Below are 21,890 nucleotides of genomic sequence, written 5' to 3'. Positions count from 1 at the left end.
CAAACCAGAGACAGAGGGGTAACTCTAGCCTGTTTCACAAAGGGAGGTAACTTAAACTCTCGGTCAGTTACCATGGTAACATGCTCTCTGAAACTAACCTGGTCGGGACCAGGTTTTTCTCAGAAAACCTTGAGTTTCTCTCTGTCTCCGCCCTCTTTCAGCCACACACGGTGTTTCATTTCCTCATTCATTCAGTCAGCGGGCGAGTTTTGGCGAAGTATAGTTCTGCTAGAGTTCCGTCTGTTTTTTCAGAAAATCACTGCAAATATCAGTCATTAGAAGTTATATTAGGTGGCGACTATTTCACTACCATGGCGTGTCCTTCTGATAACAATCCCGTGGATGAAGCTGCAGCATTACTGCGCAGATAATTATATATTCGTCGGGAGATGATTATCAAACTATTGATTATAGATGTTCTTGCATTTCCAGGCAATTCTCTGTTTGAGCGGTACCGTTTCATGTCACAGCAGATATTCTGTGTTGCGCTGCGTTTTTTTGCAAACGGGAGTTTTTGTATACAACGTATAAAAGTCATTCAGTAGGCCTACATTAAAAGTTATATTAGGTGGTGAATATTTACACTACCATGGCGTGTCATTTTGATAACGATCCCGTGGATGAAGGTGACGCATTTCGCAAAGAGAATTAAATATTCGTCGGGAGATGATTATCAGACCGCGCATAGACGTCCTTAATATGCTGCAGCCATAATTACAAAATGAATGAAATGGATCTTTTGAGCAAGTTGAATGTATTTGACTCAGCGTTTCTAAATATAATTCCAGCTTTTCTTGCAATTCATAGGTTCAAAAGTGTGTGCTTTTAGTCAGGTTACCGGTATATAAACTACTCCTGTACTGTATAGCCTTCTGATCCAGAATATCACCTATAATGCGAGGGGGCTGAATACGGCACAACACCGTTTCATGTCACAGTCCATCTCATCCCTCCTTACATTTCCAACATTAACAACCAGACATGCTCTCATATCACAGCAGATATTGTGTGTTGCGCTGCGTTTTTTTTGCAAATGGGAGTTTTTTATACAACATTGAAATGTTGTATAAAAAACAGCCACTTACGGTAATATTTACTTTACGATGTAAATAATGCTCAAAATGAAGCGTCACCATGAGACTGTGCTGAGGTTTTACCTGTTTGAAAAATGTTTTTATGTTTCATCTTAAGCTGCGCTTCTCCCCCGCGGGGTTGCACTTAAATGAAATAAATGAATAGGCTCCCACTCATGCAGTTCCCCCTGTGATATTACTGTGATTGCAACTGGACTACATTTAAACTTATGCACTGACCCGAGCCGCAATGTCCTCCAGCACCGTCTCCCTCTCTTTTGCTGCAGCAGCGGTGTAAACCTGCTCAAACTCTCCGTATGAGCGCATTAATATTTCCAATTCCAGTTGTAGCGTAGCCCTTCGCTTCCCCGTTGCCATGGTGACTCGTCGAATCAGGGCTCCATTGATGCTGTCTTTTTTTACTTGTGGTGCACGCGCTTAACTCCAGGTCAAACTACTCTGAGTTGATCAACCTGACGCAAATCTGCTGTTCTGGAACCGAAAACTCAGAGTTTCCTATCTCAGAGTAGATCAACTCAGAGTTCCGGGTTAGACTCAGAGTTTTTTGAACCTGCTTTGTGAAACAGGCCCCTGGGCTCCAATCTCCTCCATCATGTTTTCAAAAGGGAAAGCCACTACTTTGATTGAGGGAAGGAAGACCTAGAAAGAGAGCGTGTATGTGTATGTATAACTTTCACTCAACCAGCTGGCCTTGAGCTTCAAGCTTTGCAGTCATTATTCACCATGAAAGCGGAGCATCGTGGAATCTTAGCAGACCTGAAGTAAGCTAAGATGGGAGATAAGACCCTGAACTACACACTCTGTAAGATGATGATCTTTTGAGTTGAAATGATTAACATTAAGGGACAATGGTTCAATTTGCCATTTGTATCTTATGGAATTAAGATACCAAGGCAGGTTTGTGCTTTAAGACATGATAGATTAAAAAAAAACAAAAAAAACAGTAACACTAGTATGTAAAGTTACATGTTGATGATGATATTGCAGATAGTTAAACCTGGGCCAGGCAGTTTATTTTTGGTGTTGTTGGGCAACAAATACACAATAACCTTTCATCATATTGTATTTCAAGGGTCCTGAGAGAAAACTAGACCTCTACACCTTCCCTCGGTTCTGTTTCCAGGTTTTGGAAAATCTAGCCTGTGCTGTGAGACTTTTGTCAATCCCAGCTCATTGCAGAGAGAGAGAGAGAGAGAGAGCATCCTTTCTGATCTGTAAGTCGTGACGTAACGCCCTTTCAAAGCACTATTTCCATGTCCAAGCTGGTCCAGGCCTCATATTTCTACAATGCCACATTGCTGTGTTTCCAGTTGTTTGAACAGATCTGAGTAAAACATGACAGAAATGTCGTTTTACCTCTTTCATTACGATGAAAAGGTAGAAGCCACTTACCAGCCTGGTTGGTGGTGATGTCTATGGAGACATGCTGGGCAGGGTACGGGCTCTTATTGCTGACTCCATTGACTGCCTGTATCTCAAAGCTGTAGAGGGTGTGAGCCCATAGGTTGCTGATGAACACGCTGGTGTCAGTCAGACCCAGCTGTCGAGGGATGAAGTCCACATTGTCGTCGCAGTGGGAGCAGGAGCGTCGGTCGGCCCGGCACTTTTTGCACACAATGTTATAGACAACGTCATCTCGGCCACCCGTCTCCCTGGGAGAGTGCCACTCCAGGATCACAGAGGTTTCATTCACAATGGAGATCACATTCCTTGGGCTGGATGGCACACCTATAGATACACAATGTTAGCAAAATGATTGTTTACCTTTACAGCTAAACCAATTTTATATCATAAAAAGTTTAATCTCTGGCAAGCTGTCATCAACCTTAAAGCAAAAATGATGCATTGCTTTGCTTGGCAAGAAAAATGATCAAGAAGAATGGTTTCATAATTCTGCAAGCTGTGAGGCCAATTTAGTCAATTTACTACCCTGTCCAAGAGCAACTTATCTTTACCCCCGATTTCTTCATCTTCAACACAATTGGAATGCTAATTTATTCTAGTCACATCCAGAGAGATCATACAGCGCAACATTTGTGTCTATCAAACATTGGTTATTTAGCAAAATGCAGTGTTGCATGGAGCATTCTTATCCAAGTGGCTCTGGAGATTTACGCTCCCATTCACTCCCTCATAGCCTGCAGCTGGAGCAGAAACTCAAAGACGATATTCAGAAAGAAATCAAGAAATAATAAAGCAATTGTTTTGCTTGAGTGGTGGCTAAAAATTAGGGTGCAGAAAAGTGGTTTGTTCAGCCTCCTGCAATTGGAGTACAATTCTTTAAGAGTTCAAAATCTGCTCAAATGGCAGTGTCGAATTTTGCTTAGCTGAGACTATGTGTCCCTGCAGCTGCTCAGAGGCAGCTCTTTCTTCTCAGATGCCAGATACTGCCGAAGCTCGCCAAAGCCCTTAGTCAGTGCTGCTTAGGTTAAGTGAGGGGGCCCTTCTGAGTAGATCTGGTACCAATTTATCCTTCATAAAGCCTCACCTTTATCATTAAAAGAGGAATTTAACTTAGCATTTCTAGATTCATGACTACTGCTGAACTCAAAATCCATTCAGTTCTAGAAACCCTTTGAAGAATTACTCATCTCTCTCTAACATACTATACTTCCTTTCGTCTTCTCTTTTTACTCATGAGAAAAATATGATAGATACATATAGATTTTTAAGCATATTATGATACAGCACTTGAGTTCTCTTATTTATGTGGGCTTAGGGCAGATAGTTACTTCAGTCAACACAGCCACAATTAATCATTGTTGCTGTGAAGCCATGTGGGATAGCCCTGGGGAGCTGGGACAAAGCAGCAGAACACATAAGGGGGAGGGAACGGCCCTGTTACTGCTGCGACCTCAGCTCTGCATCTCAACAACAGAGAGGTCAGTGACAGGAAAGGTGTGACCTCCAAAGTGTGATTATTATGGTCTTGCTGAGAGGAAAGCTAGTGCTCTAGATACATGGTAAAATGGCACATGCATTATCTGGCCCCTGATGTAGTATGCGAAGGGGAAATTCAGCGAAAACAATTTGTGTATATTGGAAGTAACGGGCCATATGAAGGGATTGGCAGCACTTTAGGTTTTCCCCTTGGGGACTGCACAAAAATCACTTCCTGTGTTACTCACACTGTCTGTATCCTCTGTATCATCCTTCATATAAATGCACTCGCCCCAGAACTTGCATCTCGGAGAAAACCAATGCACATCTGCTGCACATCTGAGGATGTGGAACATGCATGTGACAAAAACACCTGAATTTTCTGTTTCTGTGTATTCATGCCAGCACCATCTGTATCAATATAATTCTACAATGGTGGAAGACAACAATATTGCCTGGTTTAGGTGTGAACAAGTCATCGCAGCCCTTTACAATCAAGCTCCAGATATGCAGGAATGGCACAAGAAATCAGATGTGATGGCCAGTTAGCTCGTGATTTGCACACTATTACTGCAGCCTTTGGCTGTTTTAATTTGCAACAGGAATTAATTTGTTGAGAATGTTACTTACAGGCTCTCAGCTGGCGTTCCTTTAGCTATGCCCGCCAGATTTGGTTATGCTTATGTACATGTTGTTTATAGGAGCAAAGCATCCTCTCCAAGCAGCTCAGCTGGTGATCTTTGCAACATGTACTGTATAACAGCACAAGGGCTCTTTTAATGGTGCAGCAACAACAAAAAACAGTTTAAGGGCAATGAGGACCTATCAGTGCACACGTTATTTTGGTTCCATATTGGCAATTGCATTATTCACAAAAGTAAAAAGTAAAAATTACTTATGAAGTGATGAACCATATTTTCTCAGTCACATAATTGGTTTTATACCATTTAACAGGTGTGACAATCATAGGGGCACATGACGATACTAGCTAACCAAATTAAGTCAATATGGTTGAAAGCACAGAACAGCAAGGCACAATTACATAATGTAGCAAAGCAAGTAGAGAGCCAGATGATGTTGGATTTGTGGAGACCTTGTTATCCAAGTATCCCAATACACAATTAAGATAATAAACTACTTAGGAACTAGTGTTAGCAGCAATGACAAACAAGTAAGATTGTTATAATATTTAGTTGGCTGCTTTTGTTGGTTTGTTTTGCTTACGTCATTAATGTTGAACTCATTAGATTTGCTTGTGTTTACACGCCAAAACTGTGAGTGATAGAATAGTCTGTATAAGCTGTTTACATGGTTGCAAAAACTGACAATACCCCCATAAGAATACATATACATGACTATAACGAGAGTTACCCTCTAAGTTTTAAGAAAATATAGCTATTTTACATCATACTGTTATTTTAACCTGATAAGGCTTATTTCATTTGTACCTTCCAACCTCCTACATTTTCTCCTTATAAGCTATGCGGGACATGAAATTATGTGCATCAGCGATAGACAAAAATGAGCTAAAGGTTACACTATTTAGTATGTATGGGCAAATACATATTTGTGTGCTTGATGATGTTTGAGAGGTAGATCACTTCTAAATGAAAATATACTGTGAACAATGTTAAATTAGCATGTGTGTCCCCATAATAAACTGCAACACACTGTATGTGTAATTGTAATGTGCTAACTTACGTCTTTAACATCATCTGGACAAGTAAGAAACATGTACTGCATTTCAGCAATATCATGATGTGTATTATCTCCAGAGTTATAATACATTATACTATGTCACTCCTCATGTCTTCCACACACATAAATGGATGATGATGTACGCAAAGGGACTGTCTTAGTTGTTGCTACCACTACAGGTGAACCCACAGACTCATAGGCATGCCTAACTGTCCTGTAAGTGAATGGGTGTTTAGGTGGCAGCTGGGCTGTGAAAGACCAGAGCTCATATAAAGAGTGTCTCAGTGCCCAAAATATACACTTCTGCACATTGTTTTCTTTTGAATGGTCTCAGACCGGAGCTTCTCTTCGTTCACACTGTTTGTTTTTATGATGTGAAACAGGCCTTGAGGGACCAACAGAAGGTCCCTGTGTGGAGATACTGATCACAGCCAGAAGAGCTGGGAAAAAAGAAGGAAGGGCTGTGTGGGTTGGTGAGACATGAAATAAAACATGTTATAAGGAACTAATACTGTCTGGCTGAGAGACTACGGAAGTCATAGATAAACTATTTGTGTTAGTGTGTATGGGAGATGTGCTTGCGAGATGTGGATGTATCCGCAATGACTTATCCAAGGAGACAATATAAATATGCGGAAGCTTTTCTAACTAATATATCCCATAAATCTGTACACTAACTCTGAGCATGTACAACTAATGCATGTGCACAGTGCGCACTAGTCTGGAGCATTATGTTGTCCTAGCCAGTACAGGGATTAGAGAAGGCCAGACAATTACCTTGACTTTGCTCCTATTTACTGGAAGAAGAAACTGGCCACCCTCAACTGAATCCAGAACTGACAACATAGTTTAAGTGGAGGAAAAAAGTGTGTATATGAACGGAATATTTGTGCATGTTGACGGCCCCCTCTCTTTCTCTTTGAATATACAACAAGGAGAGAGGACAGACAGTGAATAGGAGAGCAAAGGAGAAAAATCTGAATGGAATGAAGAGGAGAATAGAAAAGCAGATAACTCTCTCCTTCAGTCAGGAATTTCAGTGGGTTTTGTTTGTTTGTATGAGGCACAGACAGTGTTTGACAGGGCTCAAGGAGGTTTTCAAGGGACGGGCCACAGATATGAGTATTGAGTGAGAGCCGCAAGATTCAGAGCCATTGTGGTATGGATCAGGAATGTAGAAACCCATCACAGCCATCCCATTTCCCTTCTCTTTCCCTATATTTATGTTGATTTAATTACATTCCAAAAATGTTCCTCATGAATAGGTTGGTGACTGGCAGTGGTGGTTTCCAAGATGTAAACATGCATAAACAACATGTTTTTGTATTGTTTTTTTTTTTTAAACTTAACATCGTATTGTGGCTCACTCTCTCATACCCTGTGTTACTGTGAGCTGTGTGTAGAACTTCCCCAGACAGCTCTATTTATCAATTTCTTCTACTAAAGTTTTTTGAATCTGAATTTCACCATTCTGTATAAAAAGGTACAGACGGGAATGAGAATGAGAATGGGAATGAGTTGTAGTAGTTTAACGCAGAGCTTAATCGACGTCTGTGTAAAAAGCAAGGCCGGCACGCCAGTGTAAAAAAAAAGGAAATCCGGTGTAATGGTGGATCTTCTTTAGAGCAGCATTGCGAAATCTCTGTGTGAAAGAGGTTTCAGTTTGTCAAATCCCTCTCATAATGGATTTTTTTTTCTATTTTTCTTTGTCATTAGTCCTTGATGGGGGGTATCATTCCCTTCCATTCTCCACTATTCCTCACACCAGGATGCTTCATCACTGCATCCCTTCTCCCCTACTGAACAATCAGCACTGGTTTCACCGCCTGACTCCCCCCAGCATGTCCTTTTCCTTCTCTGACTCACACACTGAGAAACCCAGAATGCTGGTGCTCGCTGACCAGCATGCTGGGTTCTCAGTGTGTGGGTGTTGGCTAACCTCCCCCCCAGCACCCAGTTTTCACACACAGACTTAAATTACTTTGCACACATGCACGTCCATGGGTAGATAGAGGGACGTATAGGAGCTTGAGAAAGGGGCCAGGAGTGGATACGGTGCAATGCAAACCACTGTCCACAAGCCTACTATGTTGGGTAACTACGTAGGCTGAGAGGAGTGGGCTTCATGCTGTGGCGCAAGACAGAGGATTGAGATGAAGGACGACTAGGAGGTGGAGGGGAGTTTGAAGTGCATCCCAGGCTTGGCATATCCTTGTGGGAGGGGGGGTATAGCATGAGGCTCCCTGCTGACAGAGCCAGGCTCTGGACAATCCATCAGCAAGCTAATCAGACTGATCTAGAGCACACAGGGACCCTTGCCTCTGATGGCGGTGAGAGGTGTTAGAGCTACAACTTCTGCTGCTACAGATTGGCCTGATTTAAGCTACTCAAGCAGTGCTCTTATCAGGACCCGCAGTATTAAAAAAAGATTCTCACTAGGATGCTCCCTCCCTTGCTGAGATCTAGGGCACCCTAAGCATCAACTTCAGCTGCTAATGTATGATACAACCTTCCAAAGGCTTTGAAATGTGTGGTTGCAAAATAATTCTGTCAACACAAACTGAGGAGGAATTGAAGTTGGTTTAAGTTTTTATCTTAATGTTAAAGCGGTGGTTGAAAACCAACATTCTCAGAAGGAAATTTTAAACGCATGTGGGGGAATCAAAGGATTTTTCTCTTGTAATTAATAATTTACTTTGTAATTGCGACGACCCCTGCTTGTATGCTGCATCAGTTAACTGGTTTGTTGTTTTCAAGGTATCCAGAGGAACCTGATTGCAGTCCTTAAGCCAGATCTGGAGCACCGGGGTCGTGTTATGACAGTAGTGGAGTGTGTAAGTCTGACTGAAATAGGGGACAATGTTTTAGTTTTTTTCACTGGAACCTGGGATGTGTTATCATCAAAAAACAAAAAAATAGTCTAGCCCAAATGTTAAGATATTGAGCTAATTGAAGCTGTACTGAGCATGAAAGGACTGTGAAGCTGCGTTATAAAGAACAGAATTGAAAGAGAAGATAAGACAGAAGTGGTTTTATTGAAAGCAAAAAAAAAGTAACACAGGCTGCATTTGGAAACTGAACACAGGCCAAAGAGACCTGTTCAAGAAGGTCCACTGGGAAGCTGTTGTGGAGATTGTTTGGGGGAAATGCAAGGCCTCAAGGTAGAGGCAGATACTGTACTTGATGGAGCGTTCACTAATTCACCAGAGAGCTGTGCATACCATGGGAGGGCGGAGAAAAAACTCAAGGTGAAAGTGGGGTGTCATCCGTCGAGAATATCCGAAGCCTTAAGGTGTGCATCGCTACACTTGGGAAGCATTCAAACAGTCAGACGGACAGCCATGCTGGATTGGGGTTCCTTTGCAGCTTAAAGCCTCTTATTCGGAGTTATTAAAAAGAAACAACATCAAAATAGGTGCATTCAATACAATTTTTAGCTGGGACGGCTACAGCTGCTAAATGATTAGGAAAAGAGCATGATTCTGGGCCATTCATGAGGCCAATTAGCCAGGTCTATGCAAATAAATCAGGACTAAATGAATACATAACCACACTGATAATGCTTCCAGGTCTGCTGTTGTGAGGACAACAAACCATTAAGACACTCCCGAGTGGCAGCGAAGGAAGAGAGGTAAACAAAGTTTTGGGGGTCTAAGTGTGCTCTCCTTCTGTGTAACTGTGTGTCAGCAGGGAACGGCAGGACGGCTTAGCATATTGCTTTTACATTATATTAAGATAACTATGATGCTGTGAGAAACCTTATTGGATCTCCAGCGGATAGTGGCAGGACAGTGTCGAAGCTTCGCAGCATCTGCCTGAGTAATTAGGACTTCAGGGGACGATAGCAGACAGAAAGAAAGAACAACAGCAAGAGAAAGATACAGACAGAGGGAGATAACTGAGAGGAAGCTTAATGGCACAGTGATAGAGACGTCAATGATGGAAATCCTGAAATGTGATTATTATGACCAGACTTAGAAGACAACTAGGGCTCTAGATACATGCTCATTTAAATGCTACTACATGTGCTGGTTTGATGGCAGTGAGAGAGAATGACAGTCAAGGTGAGACAGAACCAATCACTCCCTACTGAAAATATAGTGGCGTATATGCATAACCAGTCTCTTTTGATGTCACATAATACATTTACGCTCATATGGATAATCCATACATACAGGTGCTTGCCCTACAAGAATGTAAGTGTGTGACAGTGTTTGACTGTGTACGTGTGTAATGCTGTGTACAATAGACTCACTTGTGCAGGGCTCATCTGGCTGATCAGCATCGCCACGGTAGTAACCGTTGCGGCACGCACAGATGGTGGCGGCCTCAGCTGTGGAACGGCTGTTGGGAGGACACTGTAGACACAGCCCTGAACCCTGGGTTGACTTGAAGGTACCCGGCGGGCAGGCTGTGAGAATAGAAAAACGATGTCAGAAAATGAAGGGAAAAAAATAGCAATAATCCACGAGCCAAGTACAATGCATGAGCTAGGCATCTGGGTATAACATATCAGCTGGAATGGTGAGAAGAGACGAAAAGAGACTTAGACAGAAAAGAGTCCAAGTTGGAATATTCCCACAAATAATCACTATAACGCCACATATTTTCAGTTTTGATATCCATGGCAGTCGGTAATGGAGAACTGTCTGACTGGTAGTTCAGCCTAGCAAAGCTGAAATTTCACCTGGTTCTGTCTAATTAGTCACTTTCACTGTTTCTTTTCTCCTCCCATAAGCAAAACACCACAGGCTGACAACACCAGTGAAAAGTGAAAAGACATGAAAAGCAAACAAAAAATTTAGCCGTAGTATTTTATCAGACATATTTTCAATTTGCATACTGATCATTTAACACAACTGTTTCATCAGATTTATAGTGGCATGAAATGGTTGGCTACTTTGTTTAGTTTTATTTTCAATTGCGTTAACATTAGGAACATAGCCTGCTGACTAGATTTGGGAGGGGACCGAACATACATGCCCGTCAGTGGTGAGCTGGAGCTCAGTAATATGTTCAAGTACACATTTTAAAGCTAAAACATGAGGCAATGTGAGGTAAAGTCATTAGTAAGTGGAGGTTGGCTTCATGCGCCTGAGCCCTAAATTCTAAAGGCTGCGGTGGAGGACAAAGATTACTGTGGTTGATATCACTGTCCCAGTGTCCAGGCAATAACCTAATCCATTTACCGTCATATCCCAAAAGAATACAAAGCGGAGGGGTGTCTGCACTGTGTGGAAGGATTTATTGACTATAATAACCATGATAAATGTCTAATATTTTAGCAAGGCTTACTGATGGTGGAGGAAGCTGTGGTGCTGCTGCTGAACTTCTGAGGGGGAGGGGTTATACATTTACAAGCGCTTTAGAGTTTCTGCAGCTGGGTCTATTTACTTGAGTAAAAGATTGTAAAAGCTTGACTGCTGCTGAGAAATGTGAAGCAGAGTAAACTCATACTTGTATAAAAACAAAAGTTAATTTCCTCTTCTCACATACTAAACTGTGACAGCAGCATTTAGGTAGAATGTAAAGAGGAGAATTGCTTACAACAAAATATTTCTGCTGACAATGATAAACTATATCATGTAGAATAAATGATGGTGTGTTTTCTCAGATAATAAAAATATGATGATGGTCTAGGTCTAGCGTCGGAACATTGCAAATAAATGTATTTTTGCAAGAGATTTTGGTGGAGTTTGCAACTTTTGACTCATGCTCATCCTTCACACCTGTCTCTTGACATAGACATGCAAAGTAGCCTTATATGAACAATAAAATAAATTGGTTAAAACGGTATTGAATTGGTTCTATTGTATCTGATTAAGAGTACTTTATTCCAATACTGGTGAAGAGCTTGGTAAACGGAGTGTTACTGAAAGCAATAATGACCAAGAAGTTAGTCCCAATCCCCCTCACTTGAGAATCAAACAGTGGAGGATGTTGCACAGTAGCTATGTGAGAAAAAAACTTTTAGACCCTTGTATCAACAGGCTTTTAAAGGTTTAATTAAAAAATGTTTATGCTTCATTAAACCATGCGCTGAGAGGCTAAGTTTGGAAGTCAGAGTTTACTTTACTTTGTTGTAAAAAGGGCAGGTTCCTGTTTTATGACTCTTCCATTCATACCATTCAGCCGACCATCTCTGATAGGCTGTTAAAGAAGGATAGAGATATAAAGAAATAGTGAAAAAGAAAGCGGAGGAAGGAGAAATAGAAGGAATGATGCACACGCACAACTCAAGCTGATGCCCCCGACAGCGGCTGCTCTCCCATCTTATATAGTGGGGCTGACAGACAAACCAGAGGCTAACTGATTGACCTCATGTCTAGTCACACAACACACTCCACAGCCATCACATACAAACACACATATGACCAGACCACAACAACCACAAACAGCTTATGAAACAGCCCTAGGAGCTGAAAGGTGTACGTATCACAGCTGTGCACAAGGATACCCCCCTGAGCAAAACACATTGATATGCTGAGGATACTCCAGAGCTGTCTTGAAACTATAGATGCATGTGTGGACAGATATAAAGTTCTACAGGGGTTGTAGGAGATTACTATTAAGGTAATAATGTTTCTATAGGGGACAGTGAGCCTCTATTTTAGTGTGTGGGAGTGGACTTTTGCAACCTCTCTTGACTTGTAATACACAGATTTCCTGTGTGAGAAGATCCAGCTCCATCTAATACAAGAACACTGAGCCTCTTAAAAACCCTCCCTGGTCATATGGGGAAGCACAAACCAGCTGCAGAGCCGTTTTTATAAAGCAATAACTTCCGAAGATATCAGAGATTATAAGGCGATAAAACATGGATCAAAAATTCATTTTCAGCAGGCGATGGGGGGAGAACTTATGTGTCATCATCTTTGCCATATAAAATTCATACATCAGGAAGAGCGGAAAACGACACGCGTGCACACGGCCATCACACACACACACACACACACACACACACACACACACACACACACACACACACACACACACACACACACACACACACACACACACACACACACACACACACACACACACACACACAAGCAAGATTCAAGACAATTGCACTGGCTCCTATAAAAAGTGAACACAATAAGTTGTTCAGTATGTGTTTAATGGGGTGTGAGCTGAATATGTACATTGGGTACTGCCCTCGGGTTGTGCGTTTACAGACATACAGTAGCTAGCTTGGACACTCATAAATGGGCAAAAGTGAAGGGAGAAAGCAGAAGGGCTGTGCTGAATCAGCCGTCTGAGATAGCAGCGCTACAGAAGTGCCTTGAGGCAAACTTGCGAGCAGAAGAATGCAAATACACACACACTCTTAGTTTTCACACTCACTCAAATAAACACACACCCTGAGAAAAACTCCCATATTGGCATCAAAGCTATCCTCACCCCCGGAATATATTTACGGAACTGATTTACACAGTGACACGTGTAGCCATCGCTGACCCCATTAAATTAAATGGCGACCCACATTTTACGCCACTTGACTAGCATTTGTTCTACAGAACCTGAGATAATTTAATGCCTCTCCTAGGACAACTGAAGATGCTGCGATCAGCATTGCAGGAGAGGAGTTAAGTGACAGCCAGGCAAAAACAAACAGGCAGTGCAGACATGCACACACAGTCACTCTTGTCACACACACACACACACACACACAAACACACAGATACACAGACACATACACACACACACACACACACCCAGAACAGCATGAATGTCCATCCAGATTATAACTCCTACCTTGGAGCTGAAGCTCTTTCCCTAATTGACACATAATATGTGCATGAATCCTAGCATTAAACTCATTAATTAGCTGCACACTGATCTGCCTCACAGAGCGAGAGGGACGAAGAAACAGATATAGGAAAAAAACAGAGAGAGAGAATGAGAAAGTGATGTGAACATTGTCAGCAAACCCTCTAAGGTATAGTTCTAAGGGGGGGTAGCGGTGGGCTGAGTAGTGTTACGCTTCATCGAATTTGGAACTGAGCCCAAATTCTTTTCTCTTGATTTGTGAATATTTAGATTGGAGGAGGCCAGGGGTTCCTGTTCCGCAGAAAAAAAAGTGCATAGACCCATCACTCATCAAATGTGTTGGTTTTCAGGGACAGGAGGGGATAGAACATTAGATCAACATGCAATTAGTCTCCCCAGTGGTGGAATAACCCACAACTGAACTGGCTGCATGCACAAAAACAAGACATGCCTCCCTTTCAAGTGGTCTCTACAGGATTCTCTCTGCATTCTTCTCTCCTCCCCTCCTTCTCACTTCTTCTCTGCCCTCATATCTTTTTTTGTCTGTCCCACTGGAAATGGATTGCTCTCTGTCTTCTCCCACCTTTATTCTTCCTCGTTACTTTCTTGTCATCACTGACAGGTTTGAGTCCTTGATAAGGTTGGCCGTCTTTCTCTCGTCCTGTCTCTGCCTCACTCTGTAGTGAGTTGACGGAGGTATGGCAGCTGCGGATCACTGCTTGCTACTCATCGAAGTCTAACGGCAATGAACTCATGTCACAAAAAGCCTGACCGGGAGAGATGAGATGACGATCTCTTAACCGTCATTACTTTTCCCAGCAGGTACTTTAGATTACTTATAATTACTACAATCTAATTCTAGCTCATGAACAAGCATTTGGACTGACGCATTTTCAAATTCCATGTAAAAACTCATCTTTTTCTTTCAACACAAAAGTGATGTATTGATTTGCCTAGACAAGTGCTACACAAGAAGATTTGCAGCATGAGCTAGACTCTGTGAAGAGGCTTTAACAATGGCTGATATGCAGAGCTAGGGGCTCGACTAAGTGTATTGCTGAGCATTGCGTATAATATAGTGCACACTGCAAGCAATACATCATAGATGGAAGCACGCTGGCTCTGTGTCACATAAGGTGCATGTGTATACAATGTGCAGTTGCAAAATGTACATAGCCCATCGGAATCCATAGTAATTGGAGACATAGGATTTACTGGGGCAGTGAAATCAGACTTATATTAGCTTGTCATGCAAGCATCACAAGGTGTGTATAAGATAAAATGGAAATGTACAGTTAGGAGTTTCAGGGAGCCAATGCAAAGGATTACGGCCAAGATGGGTTTGGAAATGGCTTCCTATTCAAACCCAATCAAATATACAGAACACTAAGTGCTCCCCTGACTTCCTTTGGCATCCATCTGAAGTATAAGGTTTTAAACCACCAGAAATGGCTTGGCAGCAAATCGTGGGAAATGTAATCGAACGTAAGCAGCAGTTTATGTGGAAAGGTACGCAGCACAGATTTAAAGGTAAGAGTTACAGTATATTCTGTAACACAATCACCTTAAAAAATGATGGCACTCTATTATTGACAAAGTAGTTAAATACATGAGAATTATGATTCAGGTAAAGACATTTTGTATTGAAAACAAACAGCTATTTGCCGGATGACATCAATAAACCCCCCCCCCCCCCCCCCCCCCCCCGAAATGTTTAAGCAGTCTTGTCTTACCTAACTTGTCTGAGGTTTTAAAACATTATGCAGAGAGGGTGCACGACCCATAGAAGGGCACAAGTTGTGAGTTAGCATGAGTGACCTAGTACAACTCTTAGCTCCCAAATACACCCTTAACTCTGGCCCTCATCCATCACATGGGATGGATCACAGTCTTTACAGGCTTTGGAGTCATGCACACCCCCCCTCCCACTCACAAACACTCATCCAGACAGGCTTATGATCGGGTCAAGACCCCAGTTGACCCCTATTTCAGTCACTCAGAAAAACAGCTTTCTCCCACTCAAACCACTGACTGCATACATGCCAATTGCATGCATGTGTCGATTTACTCATGAGACAAATCAGACAATATCAACTGAGTTGTGAAATTAACATGATTGTTTGACATGACACAAAATGTGGCAGGACAGCCAAAATCTTAAAACAAAAAGGCAATCAGCGCTGCAGCCTATTGGTATTCAGTCTCGCTCGTCTGTCATTGTTCATTTTCCAGCTACAATTCACGTAATGAGCTGCTTTTCCAACCCAGGTGCTCCATTTCTCCACAAGGTCATTGGAAAACACAATAAGAAAATTTGAGACAGAGATATGGCTTGAAACAAAGCCTTGTCAGAATCATCGGAAAATAGCCGCAGGATATTAAACGCCAGGGTAAAATGCCTTTTAGGGTTATGATTTATTCATTCATAGAAACTGATTCAGGGACAATTTTGCATATTTCTCATAAACTGCCAACATGGGTCAACAGAGACTCATGAAAAACATTTCAGTCCAAGATCTGAAACTAAAATGTATGTCACTTCTCACAAGTGCTGCCATTACTTCTTTATTTGAAGGCATCCAGGGTTCACAGCGGTGACATCATTTGGCGAGTCTGGTCAGTGTACGTCTCCACTACCACCTGTCATCGCCTTCTAATCTCACAGAAAAGAGAATGTGCGGAGAAATAAAAGAGGGCCAGAGAGGTTTTTCAAGAATAAAGGGATGGTTGAAAGAGTGCAGTGGCTGGAGCATACCTCGTCTGCTTTTGTTAAGAGCTGCAGTGCTGAAATGTTCCTCCCACAAAACCCTCCCCCTGATCATTAATCATCTGTCCATTCTGGCCCTGTCAGAGCCTCTCTTGTGAGATAAAACACGCACCTACACCCACAATCACAACCACCCACGTACGCACAAACTCACCCCCACACAGAGATAACTTTACACATACAATTCTTCTAAACTTCCAGCTGCTTAAGTCCTCTTCTGCAAACACTGATGATCTTGACATACCTGTCCTCTCAACTAACTAATACAGCAATGTTAGACACTGCAGCAACCTCATGGAACAATACCAAAAAGCTGAAATATCCTCTAATTGAGCTACTCATGAAACTGCACAAAGTGTTGTATTGCTGGTAAATCTTGTGTCAGAAAAGAGAGGAATTAAATAACACATAAGGAGAAAACGAGAAGAAATTGACAACAGATTGCATCTTCCGATACATTTTTGACACCCATTTATGCTCTAATATTCAACATAGCAGTTCAGGCTATAGCAGTGTTTGTAGAATGAAATATTATGTCTGGCTGGATTCAATAGAGGGCAGTGCAGCAGTTAAATAATTGCAAGATGAGAGTGTACAAGAAAATAATTAGGCCTTTGTGTGATTTCTCTAAAATAATCTGTTTGCGTCACATAAGGATGCAGAATCCATCAGTGTGATCGCTAATGCTAATGAACAGAGCAGGTGTCTGCTAGACAATGATTTTCACACATTCTGTTATTAAGGTGTGTGTGCGTGTGTGTGTGAGCCTTAACAAACCAGCGCACATTTTAGCAGACAGCCTACGCCCCTGGGCAGGCTGTTACCATGGTAACCTCACAGCCAGTATTTTTTTGGCCCACACTTTCCCTTTGAACAGCCGGCCAATGACAGACCAGCCGACTGGGAAATCTGGCTTACTGAAAGCGCATGCATGAAACGTGTGTCTGCATGTGTATGCGCATGTACGTATATATGTATGCCTGTGTATGCATGCTTAATTTGAGCATGGTACAAATCAAGAGGGCTATATTTAATCTCTTAGCTCACCGCAGACTCGTCATAACTGAGTGTTGCGTTGGCAATCGACTGCTCTGCGCGTGGCACATTGGCTCAGGTCAATTTCATTTCCATGGAAGACACAGCTGTGTGCCAAGGCACGGAGCATAGGAGTGGTCAGAGAGGAGCAGGGAAAAGAGACTGAGACGACGAGGGGGCATTGGTATTCCAGAAAACTCCACTGTGCCAATCCATCTCTGGCTGGCAAGGTAGTAGAGAAAACCGCTCTCCGAAAGATATCGCCACTCAGCAGGCAGTAACATGTGCTTGTTGTACAATCTACACTGCAATCAGGACCTAACAGGCCAGACCAGGCCCATTGCCCATTGCAAACTAAAAGAGAAAAAGTAACCAATAGGGGTAAGACAGACAGTCTTGAGTTACTTGATAATGGGGGAAATCAGTCAAGAGACAACACGTCCTCATATCTTAACGACAGAAGCGTTTGTGTCGTCCACCACTCGCACATCTCACACATCATCATTAAATGTATCAATTCACACTTGCGTTTTTACCTGCTGTATATGTGTTTTGAACTATTAAATGTATCTACATTGATTGATCAAGGCTTCCAGTCTGTCTATGAGTGTGTCTGTTTCACTACAGGCCGATTCCCCTCACTCGCGGTGGGCGTGGAAATAAAAAATCAATCAATTAAAACAAACAACACACAAACACTGTTGATTTCTTTCCATGGAGCCAACATGAAAACTATTTTGTCTCAGTAAATTTCTGCTGTCAGTCAACTGGTGAACGCAGGTTAGCCGACCCCTGTTCATTCAGCTCATGAGCTGCTGGTGACAGAAGGGCAGAGCCCAACCTGGTCTCTCAACTAGTCACATATGGAGGCTTGTCTGGGTAGAAGCAGTCAGTGTGGATTGGATGACAGAGAGCTTATACAGTGATTATGTATAGTTTGTAATGTTAAAATAAAAAAAATGTGTCCTAAAGTGGTCTGTTAGATCATCTAGGACAGGTCTGCTCTGTGTCCCCAGAGTCAGAAGTAAACATGGAGAGGCAGTGTTCAGTTTTTTTGCACCACAAATCTGGAACAAACTTCCAGAACACTGCAGGTCTGCTGCAACTCTCAGTTCTTTTAAATCAAGACTGAAGACTTTTCTCTTTGCCGCTGCTTTTCAGTAAACTACATTGTAACTTCTGTAGATGTAACCATCTTTTATGTTTCAAAAATGATCTTTTATGCGTTTTTTAATATTTTTATATGTTTTAATTGACCTTTTATATGTTTTAGATTTATACAGTATGTTTTATGTGTTATTTCTCCCAATGCTTTAAATGTTTTATGTGAAGCACTTTGAATTGCCTTGTTGTTGAATTGTGCTATACGAATAAACTTGCCTTGCCTTGCCTTGTTTTTGTTATGCGTTTGAAATGATGCCCATGCTCAAAATGAAAATTTGCCGGGCCCAACGTGTTTGGGTTAGGGGTTAAATGACTCCCAAAATGACACATAGAAGCATGCTATTTAACCTTGACTGTGACTGCCGTGGCAGACAGCTGACAGAAGTTGGCTATTTTGAAAATGTCACCATTAACTTTAGGTTCACATGGGACATGAACAACGGTCCCCTGGGTGAAAGTCCTGTGTTTATCCGACCCATTCACCACCCCACATTTGTCCTTACATTGAATTTGGTGCTCTCATACCTCATCACCTTTTTTTTACTACTACTACTACTACTACTACTACTACTACAGAGAACACCTGACAACAGACATAAATACTGGTATTTATAAGCTGCTCGCACTACCGATCTATACGACGATTTTTGTTAAGTGAAGTGAAGTGAAGTTATGTGAACAAGGAGCATTATATTGCCGGTGTTTGACTTATTATATATTATATATATATATATTTTTTTTTTGCAGTACTGATTTGTATACAGTATATTTTCAATATAAACTCAGCTTACAAACTGTAATCACAAAACCCTCCTTTGTTACCACTTTAGACACATTAATGTGATGGTGTGAGGATATTCAACTTTATTGTCAAATTAAATCATGTTTGCCAACTCTCTCACAGGAAATGGCTACTCAGCTTTCTGGAGATAAAAATTAAAATCATTTTTTGTCTCCTGTGTTGAGTTGTCCGTGTGGATCATGACTTGCAAAGAAGGATGATCAGACTAAGGTAATAAAGTCCCTAGTTACAGGCCCTGTCAATTACCTTGCGATTCTGTCACATGGTGAATAAAGTATATGTTCCAAGACAAATAGCTTTCTCTTTCTTACCATTTCAAGTTGTGAGAGACCATTAGCTTCCTCTTTCTCAGCACTTGTCTCTTTTAAAAAGGATCTAGCTCATTAACTTCATGGCTAGATCAATTAATCTATAGCAGTTAGCCAAGGATGCACACTCTTGCTCTTTTTGCTCATTTGCTGTTTCTCTGCACAACAATGTCTATTACATTTATGGCCCTCTAACCTTTTTTTCTGCTCATAGTTCTGTCGCAAGCAGAGCTTAACCTGATGAGAAAGTGTAGATTGTAAACAATAAATCAGTGTGCCGGGAAAGAATTAGGGACAAACAGAAATGTACCTTTACCTTTTGTATACAATTCGAAATCGGAATAAAATACAGAAAAACAAAGAAATGATCAAATCAAGTTGGACTTTTATCAAGCGATCCAGTCATTTGGACCCTTTACCTGTGTAGTTTTGTCTAATGCATAATGCATGCACTATGGTGCCAAATTAGATTTTTGTTGTTGTTGTTATGTCTTCACAAAGTGTGTAATTCAAAATGAAAGCAGGATGTGAAAAAAAAATTCAGCTTCAGACTGAGTGTACAGACATGGACATGTCGTATACTGTACTGCCAGATGCACAGGACTTACAGTTTTCAGCATCCATAGTAATCTATGTCAGTCATTACAGACATCAACAAAGGAACAGGATAGGTTGTGCAGGTAACTGTAGTGAAAAAGAAATATCATGTTTCATTTAAACTAAAAGAAAAATCCATTACTAATAATATAAAAAAAAAGAGATTAAGTAGCTATGAGTAGCAGCTACCTACAAAACAAGTCATATATATTGTTAATAAATTAAATATAGTTAATTCTAATTATGCATTTGCGTTTGTATGTACACTGGACTTCATAATGAGAGAACAAATTATTAATACCTGATTCATTATTAAATATGGTTATTTTTTATTGTTCAGAATTTGACAGAATATCAGTTGTGGCTATACAACTGCTGTACTAGCATGTATTTTTAAATAACCAAGGCACTTAAACAAAAAGCTTTAATTGAACTGATACCTCCTAGTTATTGGTGTTAATCTGGCTCTTGGTGACAATATAAGTAATTGCTGGACATACCCTATGTAGCTTGCCATTAAAGTGACATGTCTGTAACATTGATTGAATTTCAAATGCAACAATATACCCAGAGACCATCTTGCCATGTGATCACATCAGCCATGAAACCAAATCTGGCCAGGGGCCTCTTGTATCTTGTATGTACTGTATATGACTCAAATGTCCTTTAAAGCGAATTGTCCTAGTCATCCTATATTGCAACTCAGACGCAGTAAACTCTTAAACAGTCGCAGCAGTAGCTGTGTACAAAGAAACCATACCTGATGGGGGTTTGTGAATTGTGATAAAAGATTAGGAGGACCTAACATCACGTTGACTATATATGATAAACAAATGGTGATATTGTAGATAAACTGTTGTGGAAATTTCACTTTTTCAATAGATTATTGTTAGCACAATGACATATTATTCCTTGGCAACATTAGTAAAGGGAATGCCTGAAAACTGTTGTGTGATCTTAGAGATGAGAGGTTGCATTGTGTATTACATCACCCAGCTTTAATATAACATTATCTAATCCACTTGTTTGAAATGAAGCTAGAAACAGTCACACACATCTAAACGTGCTCATTTACATTTAGATTAGAAAGAAAAGCGAGAAAAATTGAGGCTTATGCACTACGTCCATCCTAATCTAGATGAAATCTCAAAAACACATCATTCCGTACAGACCCAATTGATGTTAAAATGCTTTGAGAATTGTTTTGGCAAACTTGACAACAGCTTTCAAATACCAATGTATCCTAAAATACCCAGCCCCTCGTCTCAGGGTTGAGGCCCAGCTAATGAGTGTAGAGGCCTTTGAATGGGGATGAGTAATTATGCACATTTGAAGGTAGCAGAGGAATTGAATGATAAAACAACTACAAAACAAAGGTCCCTCCACTGTTTACCATTCCCTAATTTGATTTCTAATTGAGCGTACATAACACAATGTTTACACCAAAATATTCTGGCAAAGACAAGCACCCATCGCAGAATCACACAGCTGAATATGGCCTACTCTTCCCTCCGATGATCTTAGAGAGTGTAACCACAAGAGGCACTTCCATCCCCAACACAATCACCACAGAGTAGTACAGTGACATGTCTCCAACCTCATATAACCCACCTTTAAACCCTGTCATGAAGTAGAGTGGACCCAAAAGTGGCCGACAAGAAAGTGAGGGGCATGAGTCTGTCGGTTTGAAATCCAAAAGTTTAGAGCCTACTCTCTGGCTGAAGCCTGAATTACTGATGGCAGGACAAGAGGTGGATAGTGACGTTGGAGAA

General features: G+C 41.3%; 1 protein-coding gene across 1 annotated transcript in view; it reads right to left on the bottom strand.

Moving 5' to 3' along the window:
* Positions 1 to 21,890, bottom strand: part of LOC310957681 (ephrin type-B receptor 1-B) — a 154,129-nt gene that overhangs the window by 50,629 nt on the left and 81,610 nt on the right. The window contains exons 4-5 of the mRNA XM_083928366.1: positions 9,928 to 10,083; positions 2,487 to 2,822 (exon numbers count right to left, since the gene is read on the bottom strand). Of these exons, the coding sequence (XP_083784492.1) occupies positions 2,487 to 2,822; positions 9,928 to 10,083 (492 nt within the window). The remainder of the gene's footprint in view (positions 1 to 2,486; positions 2,823 to 9,927; positions 10,084 to 21,890) is intronic.

Source organism: Echiichthys vipera (assembly GCF_963691815.1).
Source record: "Echiichthys vipera genome assembly, chromosome: 15".
In the NCBI taxonomy this organism is placed as follows: domain Eukaryota; kingdom Metazoa; phylum Chordata; class Actinopteri; order Perciformes; family Trachinidae; genus Echiichthys; species Echiichthys vipera.
The sequence above is the reverse complement of the archived record's forward strand: the minus strand, read 5'-3'. Positions and strand labels throughout refer to the sequence as shown.